This window comes from Cervus elaphus, chromosome 10 (assembly GCF_910594005.1).
Source record: "Cervus elaphus chromosome 10, mCerEla1.1, whole genome shotgun sequence".
Taxonomy (NCBI): Eukaryota; Metazoa; Chordata; class Mammalia; order Artiodactyla; family Cervidae; genus Cervus; species Cervus elaphus.
Window position 1 is genome coordinate 53513689 of NC_057824.1, and position 17625 is coordinate 53531313.

General features: G+C 40.1%; 1 protein-coding gene and 1 non-coding gene across 6 annotated transcripts in view; one reads left to right on the forward strand and one right to left on the reverse strand.

The window, feature by feature from the left end:
• The window catches only part of SDK1 (sidekick cell adhesion molecule 1), a 740828-nt gene that overhangs the window by 554960 nt on the left and 168243 nt on the right, over positions 1-17625 (reverse strand). Inside the window, exon 1 of one of the 5 annotated variants that reach the window (XM_043915388.1) lies at positions 14100-14340. The exons of 3 other annotated variants lie outside the window; for them this stretch is intronic. In XM_043915388.1, the coding sequence (XP_043771323.1) occupies positions 14100-14325 (226 nt within the window). In that variant the 5' untranslated portion in view covers positions 14326-14340. Of the gene's footprint in view, positions 1-14099; positions 14341-17625 lie in introns of those variants that run through there. One more of the 5 variants, XM_043915389.1, reaches the window with a different exon arrangement.
• TRNAC-GCA lies at positions 9786-9857 on the forward strand. Its single transcript has one exon. It is a non-coding gene; the product is annotated as a tRNA-Cys (tRNA).

Here is a 17625-nt window from a genome sequence, read left to right on the forward strand (position 1 = left end):
TGTTAAAAATAGGGCTTGATACCCTGACAAGTTACAGGAACTTTAAAAAAGTGTATATGTATATGTCTCTATGCTTGCAAAAAGAACAGTTTAATTCACAATCCCATAAACAGACTGTAGGAATTACAAACACAGCTGCAACCAAGATAATAGAAATGACCACAGCTAAAATGTATAGCACATGACTCCATACTAGGCATTACCCTTGAAGTTTCAGATATGCTGACTTGGTTATTCCTGCAGCAACCCTATGAGACAATTACTGAATCACCCCCACTTTAGGGATGAAGAAGCAGGGCTGACAGGGAGGTTACAGCCACACAGCTACTTACTCTGTGCTAGGGCAGGGATTTAAGACCAAGCCATGTGCCTCCAGAGTTCAAGCTCTTAACCACTTTGTCATACTGTCTCTATGCCTTGGAAAATGTTTATCAATAACTTTACAGTTAAGATCTTATTTGATCTTCACAGTAACAGTCCCCTGTGAAAATATGATCTATATGTCCTAACTATGTAGAAAACTTTGCTGGAATAGAAGAACAGAAATTTTGAGCTGACTACATCTACACTAGAGACAGCGGCCTCTCCTTTCCCGGGCTTCAGTACTCTAAAAGCAGCCAGCCAATGAGAGCAGAGCCTGCAAATTCACCGATGGGGGCGGGGAGGGGGGACACAGCCCACTGCGGAGACCAAGGTGCGGCGGGAGGGGAGAAGGCAGAGAGCTAAGGCCGCGGAGGGGTGCAGAACCCGGACGACCGGGGAGTCAGCGGAGGTCCCTGTGGGAAGCATGACACCGTCACTACCCTTTTTAAGGGAATAGTTAGGTCAGTGCCGTAGAAAGCCTCAATAAACCAAGGGGGAGCATGTAGAACTGTTACATATTCCAGCTGTTGGCCTGAACTAAGGGCACAGAGAAGATGGTTCTGAGGAAAACATAATGTTGTGATCAACAGGCTGCAGAGAGAAAGGCGTCAGGCACTGAGTTTTCTTTAAAGCTCCAGGCTTGAGAGGCAGACGGTGGTATCCCCTTTAACCAAGTCCGGGAGTGACTCTGAGTAGTAGCACTTTAGAGAAACGAAGAGCAGCCTTTTCTTGATGCCTTTATTACAGATTTTAAATCTGGGGAAGTCCTTTTTCCCATCCAAAGAGTTCATAAATAGAGATAGCAGAGCAAGTTCTTTATTTTATTTTATTTTTTTTATTTATTTATTTATTTTTTTCTATTAGTTGGAGGCTAATCACTTCACATCATTTCAGTGGGTTTTGTCAACAGCCTTTCTGAACAGGTAAAAGATGGCATTTGCAGGCCTCAGTCCAACTTCTAACAGGCAGGGCACAGTACCAAGGCTAGGAAGCCTGCCTCCTCGTCCAGAACTGATGGGTTAATTCCTACACTTAATAAGGAAGAATAAAATTTATGCAGTTCAACAAGAAAAAAAAAAAACTATCCCCTAAAGACACTCCTGGATCAGCCCCAAGTTCCCCACCTGAGGGGACACTGAGCTTTACTGGCCCACTGGCCCATAGGTGTTGTCTCCATGTGTACTACTATTATTCTCTACCTCTTTTTGCACAAATGTGTTCAAGTGACATTAGGTCTCAAGTTTTCACAAGAGAGAAGGACATTGCTAAACATTACCGTTTAAGAAACAATGGTTGGAACTCAAGCAAGAGGTTGGGTTGCAGACAGATAAAGACACACATGAAACCGAGGCCCAAGAAGCGGGCACCTGTGAGAGGGGAGATCCCCACATCACCGCCTGTGCATGATCGTGAAGAGAAGAGAAACCCACTCAGTCGTGTCCGGCTCTTTGTGACCCCAGGGACTATAGTATAGTCCCTGGAATTCTCCAGGCCAGAGTACTGGAGTGGGTAGCCTTTTCCCTTCTCCAGGGGATCTTCCCAATCCAGGGATTGAACCCAGGTCTCCCGCACTGCAGGCAGATCCTTTACCAGCTGAGTCATAAGGGAAGCCCAAGAAAACTGCAGTGGGTAGCCGATCCCTTTTCCAGCATATCTTTCTGACCCAGGAATCGAACTGGGGTCTCCTGCATTGCAGGCGGATTCTTAACCAACTGAGCTATGAGGAAAGCCCATAATAAGTGCATGACAAATGTTTCCCAAATAAAGTATATGGATTGATCTCTGAATTATGCAGCAAAACAGTGAATGAGGTAGTCCAAACAGGTGAACTTTACATACATTTGCTCTTATCTTTTTAAATATTAGGTTAAATTTTTAATAGTTTTGGTGGTTTTCCCAATACATTTTGTCTTCTTTAACAAAGTATATAAAACATAACCCTTTTTCATAAACTTATAATTTCCAACACTAATTTTCTCACTACAGCATAATGTTATGATCTCCTTAGAAGTTACTATTGGCTCAGAGATATTTAGCACACCCCTAGATATCCCCAGTGTTCTTGCCTGGAAAAACCCCATGGATGGAGGAGCCTGGTGGGCTGCGGTCCATAGGGTCGCTAAGAGTCGGACATGACTGAGTGACTTCACTTTCACTTTTCACTTTCATGTATTGGAGAAGGAAATGGCAACCCACTCCAGTGTTCTTGCCTGGAGAATCCCAGGGACGGGGGAGCCTGGTGGGCTGCCATCTACGGGGTCACACAGAGTCGGACACGACTGAAGAGACTTAGCAACAGCAGCAGTAAATATCCCCAGACTATTATAATTCCTCCCCTCTCTTCCAAAAATGATTACCCCCATCATTTTTCATTGCTCCATCTAGCACTACTCATCACCTCCTCCCAAATTCCTATTTTTAATCTGGACTATAACAGAATAGCATAACAAAGCTTGTTAAAATTGTATATGAGGTAAGTATACTGATTCAAGGTAAAAAAGCATAAAAGTCTTATGCAGTAAGAAAAAAAAAGATTTTGTAATAACTATTTTTAACACTGAAGGGAAGAGGTGTTTGTTTGCTTTCTCTAGTCCTTGAAATATATCCAAATTCTATTAAACGGGATAAAAGTTTAGTGAAGAACCTAACTTTTCAAAACCCACCTAAGGATGATGCAGAAATGGACGGTTTCAATAAACAATCTGCACAGAAACTTACTCTTCCGTATGCTCTGGCTGTATCAAACCACTGAAACATCTGATGACTATGAGCTTCCTGAATTGACATTTCCCATTCAAACCTGAAGGCTGGATGAAGGATTTGTAACGGAACTTTGGTGCCAATTCGGTCTGGTCATTCATGTACAGAGAGAGTCAGGCCGATCTACTATAGAAAATCCAGCGTTCCACAAATCAGAGGCTATGTTAGTGAGAAAGGATGACCAAATGCAGTAGTTGTGAGCTAACATGAGAATAATTCTTTTAATCTTGCAAGAGAGAAATGGAAACTGAAAAGCCCTAACGAAAGCCCTGACTCAAAGATGGAATTCACAAAATTCTTCCCATAATTCTCCTTTTCTTTAGTTAAATAAAAGAATTATCCCAGGAAAAATCAAATTTCTTGATTATGACTATTTTATCTGTGTGGGTATGTCCTTGTAAAAATGTATAAATTAGAAATAAAGGAAACAATATTATGTAGTGAGAACAGCACACTACACCAGAAGAATATTTTTAATTTTCTTGAGAGCAAAATCCATAAGCATCATTAAAATTATTATTACAATAACTGAATGACCAGAACTCTAGACTAGATATTAAAAACTCAGGTAGAGTTTTAGCTCTCAAGCAATGTCAAGGATGGATAAGTACGTGTCAAGCAGGTAGACAGACAGACATATATTTAAATCACCTGGAACACAGTACATGCATAAACTAATTATTTGAATCTCAATTAAATTCCCACTGTTTTCTTGACTCATCTAAAATATAAAAATTTTAGTCACTAGGCAATGAAAGGCCGAATTAAGTTCTATGTTCAATCGAGAAGAGCAAGCTAAACGGCTGCATCTTTCTGTCTGCCACTGTCAATGAGCTGGGGCTTTGTTTTCTAATTACAGTCTTAATAGGATGTCAGGATGTTATGTAACAAACAAAGCGTCAGTCAGCCAGAAAGCAACAGGACACTTGTCAAATGTAAACTGTGAGATATGGGATGAAGCCTACCGTGTTGAGGAGGAGGAACTCTGATGTAGAACCACTCTGCATATCAGCTGTCCACCCATTCCTCTGGTAAGATCACCTAATTTTACACACCTCTGTCAGACACCAGCTTTCTAATTACAGACATGACTCTTTAACTCACAAATCTGCCCTCACACAAAGTAAATTTTAGCAGAGAAGAAAGTCTGAGATGAACAGAAAAGACTTTCGGAACTGCTCTGGATTTAAATAAGCAGTTATTACGGCTTCCTCGTGTTTTAAGTTCCTAAAAAGAATCTATTTTAGGAAATTTAAGGGTTTTCCTGCCCAATGTCCAAATCACATTTGGCTTTGAAAATGAAACCAACACCTTGAGTCATATCCAGAAACCAACAGGGAGTCAATGTAAAATGGAATAAAAGGTAATGGATAGAGGACTTTAAATGCCTGTAATATATTTCATAAGAGGACCTGAACTCAATGCATCAAATAAGTGGTGGTCAATAAGATACTTTTATCTGTGCTAATTACTATTTCTAATTCTTAAATTTAAATTCTGTTCAAGAGTAAGAAACCTTTAAATAGCTACTTTATAGTTTGATTACATAATTGTTGGCACATGAGAAAAAGCAGTTGGCTTGCAAACAATATTGGATTTATTGCTCTGATTCATTTAAAAAGCCATAACGCTCAGGTAACTTTCAGTGGAACAATGAGACAATATCTAAAGTTTCACCTCAGGTAAGAATGCCTAAGTATTACTAATTATTGCCTTAATTAGTTGCTGCAGAAAGACTTCAGGAGAGACACAGCTATAAGTTTATTTCTTTTTCTAAGTAAATCTCATCGGGCAAAATTAGGTAATTCTATACAAGACTGCTATCACAATGGTTTATGAATGAGGGGAAAGAGAATTTTTAATCTTTAATTCACTTCATAGATACTTCAACATTTTTCAGTAACATCTACCATTAAAATTGCAACAAATGTGTTATTCAAAGCTTGAAACCAGTGGCTCTCATATTTGACTGTGCACTGAAATCATTAGGGCGCTCTGAAAACACTGACGGCCGGGCTCCACACCTGGAGGCTCTGGCAGGGCCTCACACGGCGCTCCACGGCGCAGCGTCAGGGTCGGAAGACACACGGACCTGCCTGAACCAAAGCCAGTGTGCGTCCCTCAGCAGCCAGGACACATCCTGCTCCCTTAAGGCCACATATGCCTGCAAAGCGAAGTTCCATGAGCACACGCCTGAACTTCTAGAGTTCCAGATGAGACCCCAGTCCTTCCCCTCCCGCCGTCTATAAAGTGCTCTAAGGGGAGGCTGACGACGAACGCACCTAGGGCACGCGGCGTGAAGAAGGCCATCAGCCGAGTGGTGCGGTTTATTTCCGCATCTGCCACATCCTCAGGATGGCGCTACAGGAGCGAACGCCAAGGAGAAGATCCGCCTGTGGGGGCGAGGGGCAGGGCTCCTCCACTCTCCTGGCCTCCCCTGAAGTCCCGTCCAAGGAGGCCCTAGAAATGAGGGAGAGAGCGCTTCATCAAAGCAAAGAGGAAGCTCCCTGCCTTGCAAAACTCTGGGAGAGCACCCCAGAATCACGGGGAACAGGAGTCTCGGGCACGCCCTGAAGCCGGTAGAAGAGGCGGTGCTCGCAGACCGCCCACGGCAGGGTGTGGGTCCAGGCAGCGCTCTCCCTCTCCAGCCACCCCCAGTGGGTGAGGGTCTGAGCAGGCAGGACTTCACTCATGGGTCCACTGACCTGGATTCCTGACTGAGTTACATGGAGGTGACAGGAAGTCAGAGCTTTCTACGTGGTAAATTCTTAACCCAAAATAACGTCTCTAAAGAAATATAAAGGAATAGCAACCTTTAAAGTGACGTACAGAACACATGAATGACTGGCAACCACAGACTCTCAGTAAATACTGTTCAGCTAGTAAATATATTTATTCTATGCCAGATGTGATATCTAGACCAAAATTCATACCCCTTCCCCAAGAGTAACCAAACAATCCTGAAAGGGCTGTTAAATCCTGGGAATTCATTTCTCTTTTCCTAATTGGTATCAGTGATAAGGAGGGGATGGCAAAGGATGAGATGGTTGGATGGTAACACCCACTCAGTCAATGGACATGAGTCTGAGCAAACTCCGGGAGACAGTGAAGGACAGGGAAGGCTGGTGTGCTGCAGTCTATGGGGTTGCAAAGAGGTGGACATGACTTAGCAACTGAACAGTATCAGTGATAAGGACTATTAATTTTAAATATGCCTATTTTCCTATTAAAAGAATTCAATAATCCATCATTCATATAAAATTACCTGGATGCAAAGTATAGGACGTAGCAGTTACCAGACTAAACAGTCCCAAGATACATACACTAAAGTAATTTTACTTAAGATGGATTTCTTTTCATTTAATTGGTTTCAGTTGAACATCAAGCTTGAAGGCAAGTGATAATATATCATTTTTGAGTATTCTCTCAACAAAAGAGAAAGTAAACGAAAGAGCAGTAAGCACAAGGGAGATAAAAAAGTTCATCCTGACAATTAGTTATTCAAATATATTAACCTTTGACTACTTGATGTGCAATTGGCAACATCATTTCTTTATGACAGGACTCATTTAGCGACACCACAACTTCACATTAATTTAGCGCTTTGCCACAAACTTGAACTGGTAATTAGTATTAATCTTTGCTGCATTATCACATATACTTTGTGACCAAAATTTAATAGGACTATCTCATTTGTATTCACACAGTGCTGTTAAACCAATTATTTTTTATATGCTGTCTTAAAATAAATCTTTTCCATAGTAGACACTTTCCCTGGATTAAAAATATGCAGGAAAAAACATTTTTAATAAAAACAAAGTAGGTAGCTAATCACATCTTGAGTTAGACATTTCAGTCTATCTCCAGATGTGAACCTTTTATTATTACTAATAATTAGTTTCTGGAAATACTGTGCTCACTGCTGAATGAACAATAAAGAAGACACAATGTCTGCTCAAAATCCTAAGATTCTGAGTTATAAACAAAATAGCAAAATATACATATATCTGACATACAGTAACAGATAATTTTATAGTAATCATGTTTTCAGGGGGCAGCAATTACTTATTAAAGACAAAAATCACATCAAACTTTCCATGAAAACTGAATTATTCACAGCCAAAACGATGCTGAAGTTACACCTGCAGAAATAAATATTGCAAATGAACTGCCTGGATTGCCTGTGCAGGCTTACAGCTGATAAAGGACTCCACTGTGTAGACAGGAATGCTGGTTTACCACCCAGTCACCGTCTCTGCACCCCCTGCCCCCCCCAGGCTTTAAACTCCCTCTAGGAACACTGACTCTTCCTCACTGTGGCTCAGGATCGATGTTCTCTGGGAAAGGCAATTGTCACTTTTGTGCCTCCAACTCTGACTCACTCTTAAGCAGCAAATTATTATTGCACTTACTCTCCATGGTGGTCTTATTCCCAATGACTGCTTTAGGAATGAGCCTATCACTCAATTCTGATCATTCAGAGCTTGTTGGATCTACAGTAGCCTCTGGGGAAGGTCTTACACACACACTCACACACTCACACACACACACACATGCACGCACACTAAAATGAGGGCATTTATTCTTTATATGGTCATTATCTGCGAGAGTCATCTTGAAACCAGGGGGAGAGCCAGCCTAACAGCATAAGCCCAAGCTGAAAAGGGGAGAATGGAAAAGTGAAAGGAACTTCAGTTTTGATGACACTACTGAAGCCCCCACTTAACAAGTTACCTGAATTACCCGACTTCAGGGCTTCTTCTTATACAGATACTCAATTTCCTTCCTGCTTAAGCCATTTTCAACTGTTTTTCCATTACCTATAGCTGAAAGCAACCTAAACTGATGATCGTTGTGATAGACTTCAAAAATCACTTTATGATCACAGAACATTTATAAAACTTGATTACATATTATGCCACAAACTAAGCCTCAATTCAAAAGAACATAAATTACAGAGATCACATTCTCTGAAGATAATGTAATAAAACTGAAATTCATGACAAAAATATATAACCAAAATAGTTAAATAAGGAGAATACTTTAAATTCTCCTCAAATACTAAATCATTTCTCAAATAAGAAGTTAAATAAGCAATTACAAAAACTTCAGAAAATAACTTAATCAAGAACCCTGCATACCAAAAAAAAAAAAAAAAAAAAAGAAAAAAAAGATAAGGGGAAAAAGAAATATAACCAGGTTTGTATCAGAAGAAAAGATACCACGTAAAACTGGGGAGAGGAGAAGCAGAAAACAATTTAATCATTCAGTTAGGGATAGGAGGCTTCCTCGGTGGCTCAGCTGGGAAAGAATCCTCCTGCCAGTGCAGGAAATGCAGGTTCGATCCCTGGGCTGAGAAGCTCCCCTGGAGAAGGAAAGGGCAACCCACCCCAGGACTCTTGCCTGGAGAATCCCACGGACCGAGGAGCCTGGTGGCTACAGCCCAGGGGTTGTAAAGAGCTGGACACGACGGGGCATGTACGCACTACAGAACTATCAGACAGCAAACAGCAAGCAAAGTAAAGACAAAAATAAATGGATCTGGGAAAGACCTGAATGAGAAAACTAACCCAAGAGAGTTTCTTCGGAGGGGCTGGATAGACTAGCCTCTAGCTAGTATAACAGAGGAGAGATGGAGAAAACACCATACAACAGTAAGAGTGAGAAAAACATGTGATCTCAGAAACAAATACTGCAATAATCCTAAAGAATATTACCAGGGAATGAAGGGAAGCCCCATTACATTCAGGAAACAGTACTAAATCTGAACGCCTTACCATTTTCTTATTACCATGCCCCTAAGGAGGCTTTCCTAATTGATGACCTGCCCTAGAAATTAAATGCTAAGGAGTAAGATTCTGTTGGGTAGGACTCAGCTTTGAATGGCCACAAACTACTGCAGTTTCTAAGATTTATTTATGCCCACCCCTGCCAACCCAAACCAATTTTCATAATATTATTCTTTCTGAGAAAGCATGCATTAATACAAGTAAAATGTTTTAGCAAAATAAGGGTTTTCAATACTGATTAAAGAGGAAGGATACCAGAAATACCAAAAATGGGTACAGTTGTACAAGTTTAACAAATTATTAGGACTACCAAAAAGATTAACACAGATGATGTTGCAGAAAGATAATATCTAAATTTCAGAGTTTCATAATCCTATGCTGGGCCAGGAGCTGGCAAACTGAGACCAGTGGGACAACTGTTTTTACAAATAAAGTTTGACTGAAACACAGCTGCTCCCTCCAACAGTCTGGCCACCTGATGTGAAGAGCCAACTCAGTTGGAAAAGACCCTGATGCTGGGAAAGATTCAGGGCAGGAGGAGAAGGGGACGACAGAGGGTCAGATGGTTAGATGGCATCATCGACTCAATGCACATGAGTCTGAGCAAACTCTGGGAGACAGAGAAGGAAAGGGACGCCTGATGTGCTTCAGTCCATGGGGTTGCAAAGAGTCAAACGAGAACAACAACAAAGCCACTCTCTCATTTACATATCATCTAAGACTACTTTCACACTACAAGGGCAGAGCTGAGCAGCTGTTACAGAAACCATATGGGCACAAAACCTAAAACACTTATTACCTGACGCTTTACAAGACAAAATTTCCAAATCTTTTCTAGACCATAAGAAGAGAGCTAATAAAATATTTGGGGCTTCCCTGATAGCTCAGTTGGTAAAGAATCTGCCTGCAATGCAGGAGACCCTGGTTCAATTCCGGGTCAGGAAGGTCCACTGGAGAAGGGATCGGCTACCCGCTTCAGTATTCTTGGGCTTCCCTGGTGGCTCAGCTGGTAAAGAATCCACCCCCAATGTGGGAGACCTGGGTTTGATCCCTGGGTTGGGAAGATCCCCTGGAGAAGGGGAAAGCTATCCACTCCAGTATTCTGGCCTGGAGAATTCCATGGACTGTATAGTACAAGGGGTGGCAAAGAGTCAGACACGACTGAGTGACTTTCATTTCAATAAAATATGTGCAAAGCAAATAAAACTTTCATGCACTTAATACAATAGTTGTAGTATATAAGATAAAACAAGGAGAAATTGATAGTTTTAAGAGACAGAAAAATGCACACTCAACAAATTTGGAATGTTCACAAAAATTACCAGATATTAGTACAAAAGAATACATTCACAAATTCAAAAAAAAAACCCAGAAATTATATAAACCTTTTTAATGAGTGTAATGAGATAAAAAGATCTTCATGACCCAGACAATCATGATGGTGTGATCACTCACCTAGAGCCAGACATCCTGGAATGTGAAGTCAAGTGGGCCTTAGGAAGCATCATTATGAACAAAGCTAGTGGAGGTGATGGAATTCCAGTTGAGCTATTTCAAGTCCTAAAAGATGATGCTGTGAAAAGTGCTGCATTCAATATGCCAGCAAATTTGGAAAACTCAGCAGTGGCCACAGGACTGGAAAAGGTCAGTTTTCATTCCAATCCCAAAGAAAGGCAATGTCAAAGAATGTTCAAACTACCGCACAATTGCACTCATCTCACATGCTAGTAAAGTGATGCTCAAAATTCTCCAAGCCAGGCTTCAGCAATACGTGAACCGTGAACTTCCAGATGTTCAAGCTGGTTTTAGAAAAGACAGAGGAACCAGAGATCAAATTGGCAACATCTGCTGGATCATCGAAAAAGCAAGAGAGTTCCAGAAAAACATCTATTTCTGCTTTATTGACTATGCCAAAGCCTTTGACTGTGTGGATCACAACAAATTGTGGAAAATTCTGAAAGAGATGGGAATATCAGGCCACCTGACCTGTCTCTTGAGAAACCTGTATGCAGGTCAGGAAGCAACAGTCAGAACTGGTCATGGAACAACAGACTGGTTCCAAATAGGAAAAGGAGTATGTCAAGGCTGTATATTATCACCCTGCTTATTTAACTTACATGCAGAGTACATCATGAGAAACACTGGGCTGGAGGAAGCACAAGCTGGAATCAGGATTGCCGGGAGAAATATCAATAACCTCAGATATGCAGATGACACCACCCTTATGGCAGAAAGTGAAGAAGAACTAAAGAGCCTCTTGATGAAAGTGAAAGAGGAGAGTGAAAAATTGGCTTAAAGCTCAACATTCAGAAAACTAAGATCATGGCATCTGGTCCCATCACTTCATGGCAAGTAGATGGGGAAACAGTGTCAGACTTTAGTTTTTTGGGCTCCAAAATCACTGCAGATGGTGACTGCAGCAATGAAATTAAATGACGCTTTCTCCTTGGAAGGGAAGTTATGACCAACCTAGACAGCATATTAAAAAGCAGAGACATTACTTTGTCAACAAAGGTCCGTCTGGTCAAGGCTATGGTTTTTCCAGTGGTCATGTATGGATGTGAGAGTTGGACTGTAAAGAAAGCTGATCACCGAAGAATTGATGCTTTTGAACTGTGGTGTTGGAGAAGACTCTTGAGAGTCCCTTGGACTGCAAGGAGATCCAACCAGTCCATCCTAAAGGACATCAGTCCTGGGTGTTCACTGGAAGGACTGATGCTGAAGCTGAAACCCAATACTTTGGCCATCTCATGCGAAGAGCTGACCCATCTGAAAAGACCCTGATGCTGGGAGGGACTGGGGGCAGGAGGAGAAGGGGACAACAGAGGATGAGATGGCTGGATGGCATTACCAATTCGATGGACATGGGTGTGGATGGACTCTGGGAGTTGGTAATAGACAGGGAGGCCTGGCGTGCTGCAGTTCATGGGGTCACAAAGAGTCGGACATGACTGAGCGACTGAACTGAACTGAATGAGATAAAATTAAAACATGGCTACAAAAAATACTATCTCTATATCAATCTATTGAACTTTAAAACCTCACTTATAAATATGTTTTGGGTAAAGAGAAAAAAGGAAAAATTTTTATTTCCTTTATACATAAATAACAATTAGAGCTTACAAAATAAAGACTAGGAAACAGCGAAATCAGGGTCAGAAGAAAGTCAGAAGATAAAATAATACATTTATTTAGAAAAGACACAAAATTTCAGTCAGTTTTTAGCTCAGAATGAGTCAGGGGGAGGGGGGAACTCACAGATAAATCTGAAGAGGAAAGCAGAATAAATTATTAAAGATAAAAGAAGAAACTAATTAGAAAGTAAAACAAAAATGCCAGGACACTTGAAACCTAGGTTCTTTGGAATGACAAACAAAACTGGCAAAATCTGATTAAGAGGAAAGAGAGAACATCCAAATAAAACACTCTAGGATTGGAAAAGGAAACAAATCAGTTTTGAAAATGTTTTAACTTTAATTTTAAAACCTAGGCAGGATGGATAAAATATTAGAAAAATATACTGGAAAGGATACAATGAAGGAAAACATGAGCAGACCAAGTGACCATAGGAAAAACTAAAATATTAATAACAGTTAATGATGTAACTCTAGAAATTCAAACAGCACTAAACTCAGACGGTTTTCAGGAGAGTTTTTCAAATCTTCAAGGAATAGATAATCCCCATGGTATATAAAATGTCTTGGGATAAAGAAAAGTATTTTTCAAAAAGCTACTTGACATATTTTAACAGAGCAACACTAACTGAATTCATAAACATGATAAACATGAGAAGGGAAACTCAGAAATAACACTTACGAACACATGTAACTTTTTAAAAATAAAGTATTAAGATATAAAAGTTAGGCAAGTGTTGTGACCATGTACGGTTTATCCAAGGTATATAAGGATGTTTTAATAATAATGGAAAAAAGGAAAAAAAACCCAATGAATTTATTGTAGTACTCTATTAGAGAAAAAAACATTGTTATCAAATAGAGGCTGCGATATCATTTGATTATATCCAACTCTAATTTCTAACAAAAATGCTTAGCAAATTCATATCAAGGGTATATACCAGAAATTTAGAGAAAATTTTATATGTGATGGTCAAATATGAGGGGTATCAATTAAAGGAAGGCTGAAACAAGGAGCTTGGTTTCATCTGCTAATACCCCACACCCAAATACCTGATTTGGATATTGCAATTAGAGGTAAAAATATAGGAGTATAAATATAGGAGAGGAATAGATAAGGTTTCATAATTTATAAACAATAGAAAATCAGAGGTAATCAACAGAAAAATAAGAAATTTTGGCAAGTGGACACATACATAGTCAACACAAAAACCAATAGCTTTTATCCACCTCCAAAATAGTCAATTTAAGAATCTAATAGAAAAAAGTAATACACTGAAGTGGTACAAAACTAAAAGAAACATTTAAGATCTTTATGACAACTGTAAAACTTTACTGAGGAACAAAGCCAAATAAACGAAAAGATACACTGTTCAAGAATGGTAAGACTTAATACTGTAAAAATGTCAGTTTCTAACAAATTCATTGATAAACATAATCCCTAGCCCAGGAACTTGACCAATTAATCCTAAAACTTCCATAGAAACTTAAAACATGGAAGAAAGATTTAAAAGAAAAAACAATGAAAGAGTTTGAGCTATATGAAATAATAAGAAGCCAAAATTGCATTATATTAAAGAGTAAAACTAATACAGGAAGAGAAACAGCAATTAACAAGACAATTTAAAAGCTTTGAAATCATGAATATCATTGTTGCCATCATCATCATCATAGGTGACATTTCCTTAGCACTTATTATGCGCCAGGCACGGTTCTAAACTTATTGCATAGATTGGCTCTTTTATTTCTTACAATAATCCTCGTAAGTAGGTGCATTTTTATTGTTCTCACTTTATAGCTCAGGAGACTAAGAGTCAGAGAGGTTAAGTGCTTGTCTGAGGTGCTACATGTAGTGCCTGGCAGATCGAGACTCAAATCAGCGTATCTGACCACAGTAACCAGCATATTACCCTGGTACAGTGCCATATAGTTTATGGAGGCTCAGAATTGTAAAAGATAAAACTCTCAATCACTGGACGTGCAGAACATCTTCCTCTTAACACACCTCTCCAGCTGCACCCTTCTGTACCCTGCCCGTGCCCAGGAGACTGACCTGTCTGGACTGCATTAGTGGGCTTCTGTGACTTCTGGTTGGTTCCCAGTGGGGAGTGAGGGTAAATAACTACATCAAGGTCTTCATGCTGGCCCTGGAACCTCAACTGTCTCCCTCCACACACACCGGGTCTGTCTCTACAGGGCTGCCACAGAGTTCTCAATACCCATCGGCAAAATGTCCCAGCTCCCCGCAGGCGGCCCTCTCCACTCAACCCTTGCCACATCTATTTTCCACTCCCACTGACCTTCTCCCTATAGGCCTGGAGAGGAAAAAAACAGCTGTTCCTTGCTCCAGGGTATGGCAGGATTCCTTTCGGTTTCTCTCCCTCAGCTGCCACAATTTGTTAAAGTCTCTTTATTAAACTCTTCAGACACTATCCCTGTGTACTCGCCCAATCTGCTTTCTGCCAGGACCCTGACTGATACACTGAGACAGAATCAGTTAATCAAATCAGCTTTCCTTTGGGGAAATAAACAGTTAAAGCCTACCTCATATCAATCACAAGAAATATTACAGACATACTGAAGATCAATATATTCAAAACAAACTATATAAATATTAATAGAAGGTACAGGGAAATAAATATTTTATAACCCTGGGTAAGAATTCCTTCTTTACAAAGACACAAAACTGAAAACACATAAGAGAAAAACAATGAATTTAATGACATCGAAATTAAAATTTCTGTGCAACCAAAAAAGGGGCAACAGATTTGGCAGACAGAACTTGTAACATAAGAACGGATTAATAATTAAGACATGTAAAGAATGTCAAAACATCCACAAAAAAGATAAACCGCACAACAGTAAAGTGAAAGAACATATTCTACCAGACATACTGTAAAACTATAGCAATAACATGGGTAGCGCTGGTGTATAAAAGAGAGACAGGCTTTATTCCATGGTATTACGACAGATCAGATACCCTACACTTGTACCTGCTGACAACAATTTAAAATGTTAGATGAAATACTTTTTAAAAGGTATTCCAAAATGTATCTCTGATCAGGCAGAGGGTAAGAAGCCGGCAGGGAAAAAAGTGAAAGATATACTCCAGGAGGGCAGCGGGGTTTTACCATCTCTCTGAACTCTGGTGGCCCAGAGCTTCTGATTCGATGAATGCATGGGGCATCAGAGATAAGCAGTAAAGTCCATGGTTGCTACAAGGGGGTAAGCTCAAAAGAGACTTCTGAATACAGTTGGAATCACAAAGTCCTTCGCCCACAGTGTAAAGGTGAATGAGAAATAAACCCCAGTACAGAAGAAAAAGGCAAGGACACAGGTCTGAGTTACTGTTTTAGAAGGGAAAGCACTTCCCTGAGAATTTCTAACCACCAGGGGTCCTCCTGCAGGTCTGCAGGCCCAAATTCCCACTACACTACCAGGGAAGTCCAAAACAATAGCAAGCTAACAGTTTTTAAATGTATCCTTCAGGTAGCTATGCCCCCAGGCAACTGGCAAAAGCAAATACAATCCCTCTAGAAGAAAGCAGCTTCAACGTGGATTCACAGCATCACTGATGGTAGCAAACAGAGAAACAGGTAAAGGATTAGCAAGCAATCCACACAAGATAAAATGTACATCGTCAATAAACAGAGAACACAGAAAAAGATGCAGTCTCACCAGGAGTAACCAGAGATATGCAAATTTAAAAAAACCAGTGTGATATCACTGCACCCAAATATTGGCAAAGTTTATAAATCTCTTATTAGGTACACACAAGGATGTGGGAAAACTGAATGCTCTCTCACATGTTGCTAACTCATTCATGGTTCAGCAAAATATTTACTGAGCTCCTACCTATACCTGGTATTATTTTGGTGAAAACACAGAGTCTGTTTTGAAGTTTATATTATAGTGGCCAGTCAAATAATAAACAAATAACCATATGGGAAGGGCAGAAGGAAGGGCAGAGGGTTAAAGGCTATAAAGAAAAATAAATCAGGGTAAATACATAGCACAGAGGTCTGCAAACTTTTTCTGTGAAAGGCCAGACAGTAAACATTTTAGGCTGTAAGAAAATGACCTCAGTCGAAACTCCTGGCATTCCTCATTTCATTGCTCTTCACTTTATTGCGCTTCACAGATACTGTATTTTTTATTACAAATCGAATCTCCATGGCAACCCAGCGTCAAGCAAGTCTATCTATGCCATTTTCCAACAGCATTTGCTCAGTTTGGGGCTCAGTGTCACATGTTGGTAATTCTCATAGTATTTCATAATATTCTCATAAAATCTGAAACATTTTCATCACTATTATGTGTGTTAGGGTGATCTGTGATCAGCGATCTTTGATGTCACTGCTGTAGTTCTTATGGGGTTGCACACGCCATATGCCCATATCAGACAGTACACTTACGCTACAAATGCCCACTGTGTTCCGACTGCTCCAGTGAGTGGCTGTTCCCCTGTCCCTCCCCCTGTCTTTGAGCCTCCCAATTCTGAGACACAATATTGAGATTAGGCCAATTAACAACACCTATAATGGCCTCTGGGTGTTCATCTGAAAGAAAGAGTCACACCTCTCTCACTTTAAATCAAAAGCTAGAAGTGATCAAGCTTAGAGAGGAAGACACGTCAAACTCTGGGTAAGCCAAAAGCTAGGCCTCTTGTGTCAAACAGCTAAGCAAGTTGTTAGTATAAAGTAAAAACTCTTGGAGAAAATTAAAAGTGCTACTCCTGTGAATACAAAAATGACAAAAAAAAAAAAAGTTAAACAGTCTTATTGCTGCCTTGGAGAAAATTTTAGTGGTCTGGATAAAAGATCAAACCAGTCACAATATTCCAGTAAACTAAAACCTAGTTCAGTAGGAGGCCCCAGCTCTGTTCAAGTCCGTAAAGTCTGAAAGAGATGAGGAAGCTTGTGGAAGAAAAGTCTGAAGCTAACAGAAGTTGGTTCATGAAGCTTAAGGAAAGAAACCGTCTGTACAGCATTAAACTGTAAGCTGGAGCAGCAGGCGCTGATGCAGAAGCTGTGGCAAGCGTACACTGCAGGAAGCAGAAAATAAACTAATCGAGACTCCTCAAAAGCTTTTTCTTTGCAATAAAATATACCAAGAAAGACGAATATTTGAAATTCCTTTTATGTTTATAGCTTAGCTCACAAAGAGAGGGAACTCCTTTTCAAAGGATAAAACAAGTAAGCATGAAGCATAAATGGAGCACAGACCCAACGCAGCTTAAACTGGTGGCCCAGAACCACGAGCTTCTGCTTTTAATGACTGTACAAAATACAGAAGACAAGACCTTGGGGCCATATAAGGTGAGAAGCTATAATAAAGCAACTAAAGACCCCTACTTCCTGTGAAAAGATAAAAAAGTCTTTTTTATTGGTCTAAATTCTGGATAACAGTGGGGGAGGGGGTCTGAATTTTAATCACAAATTGACCTTAATGAATGATTGAAATCTAAGTTGACTCTATCTGTATGGTCCAAAGCACACACTTTATTGTTTAGTCACTAAGTCATGTCCAACTCTTTGCAACCCTATGGACTGGAAGCCCACAAGGCTCCTCTGTCCACA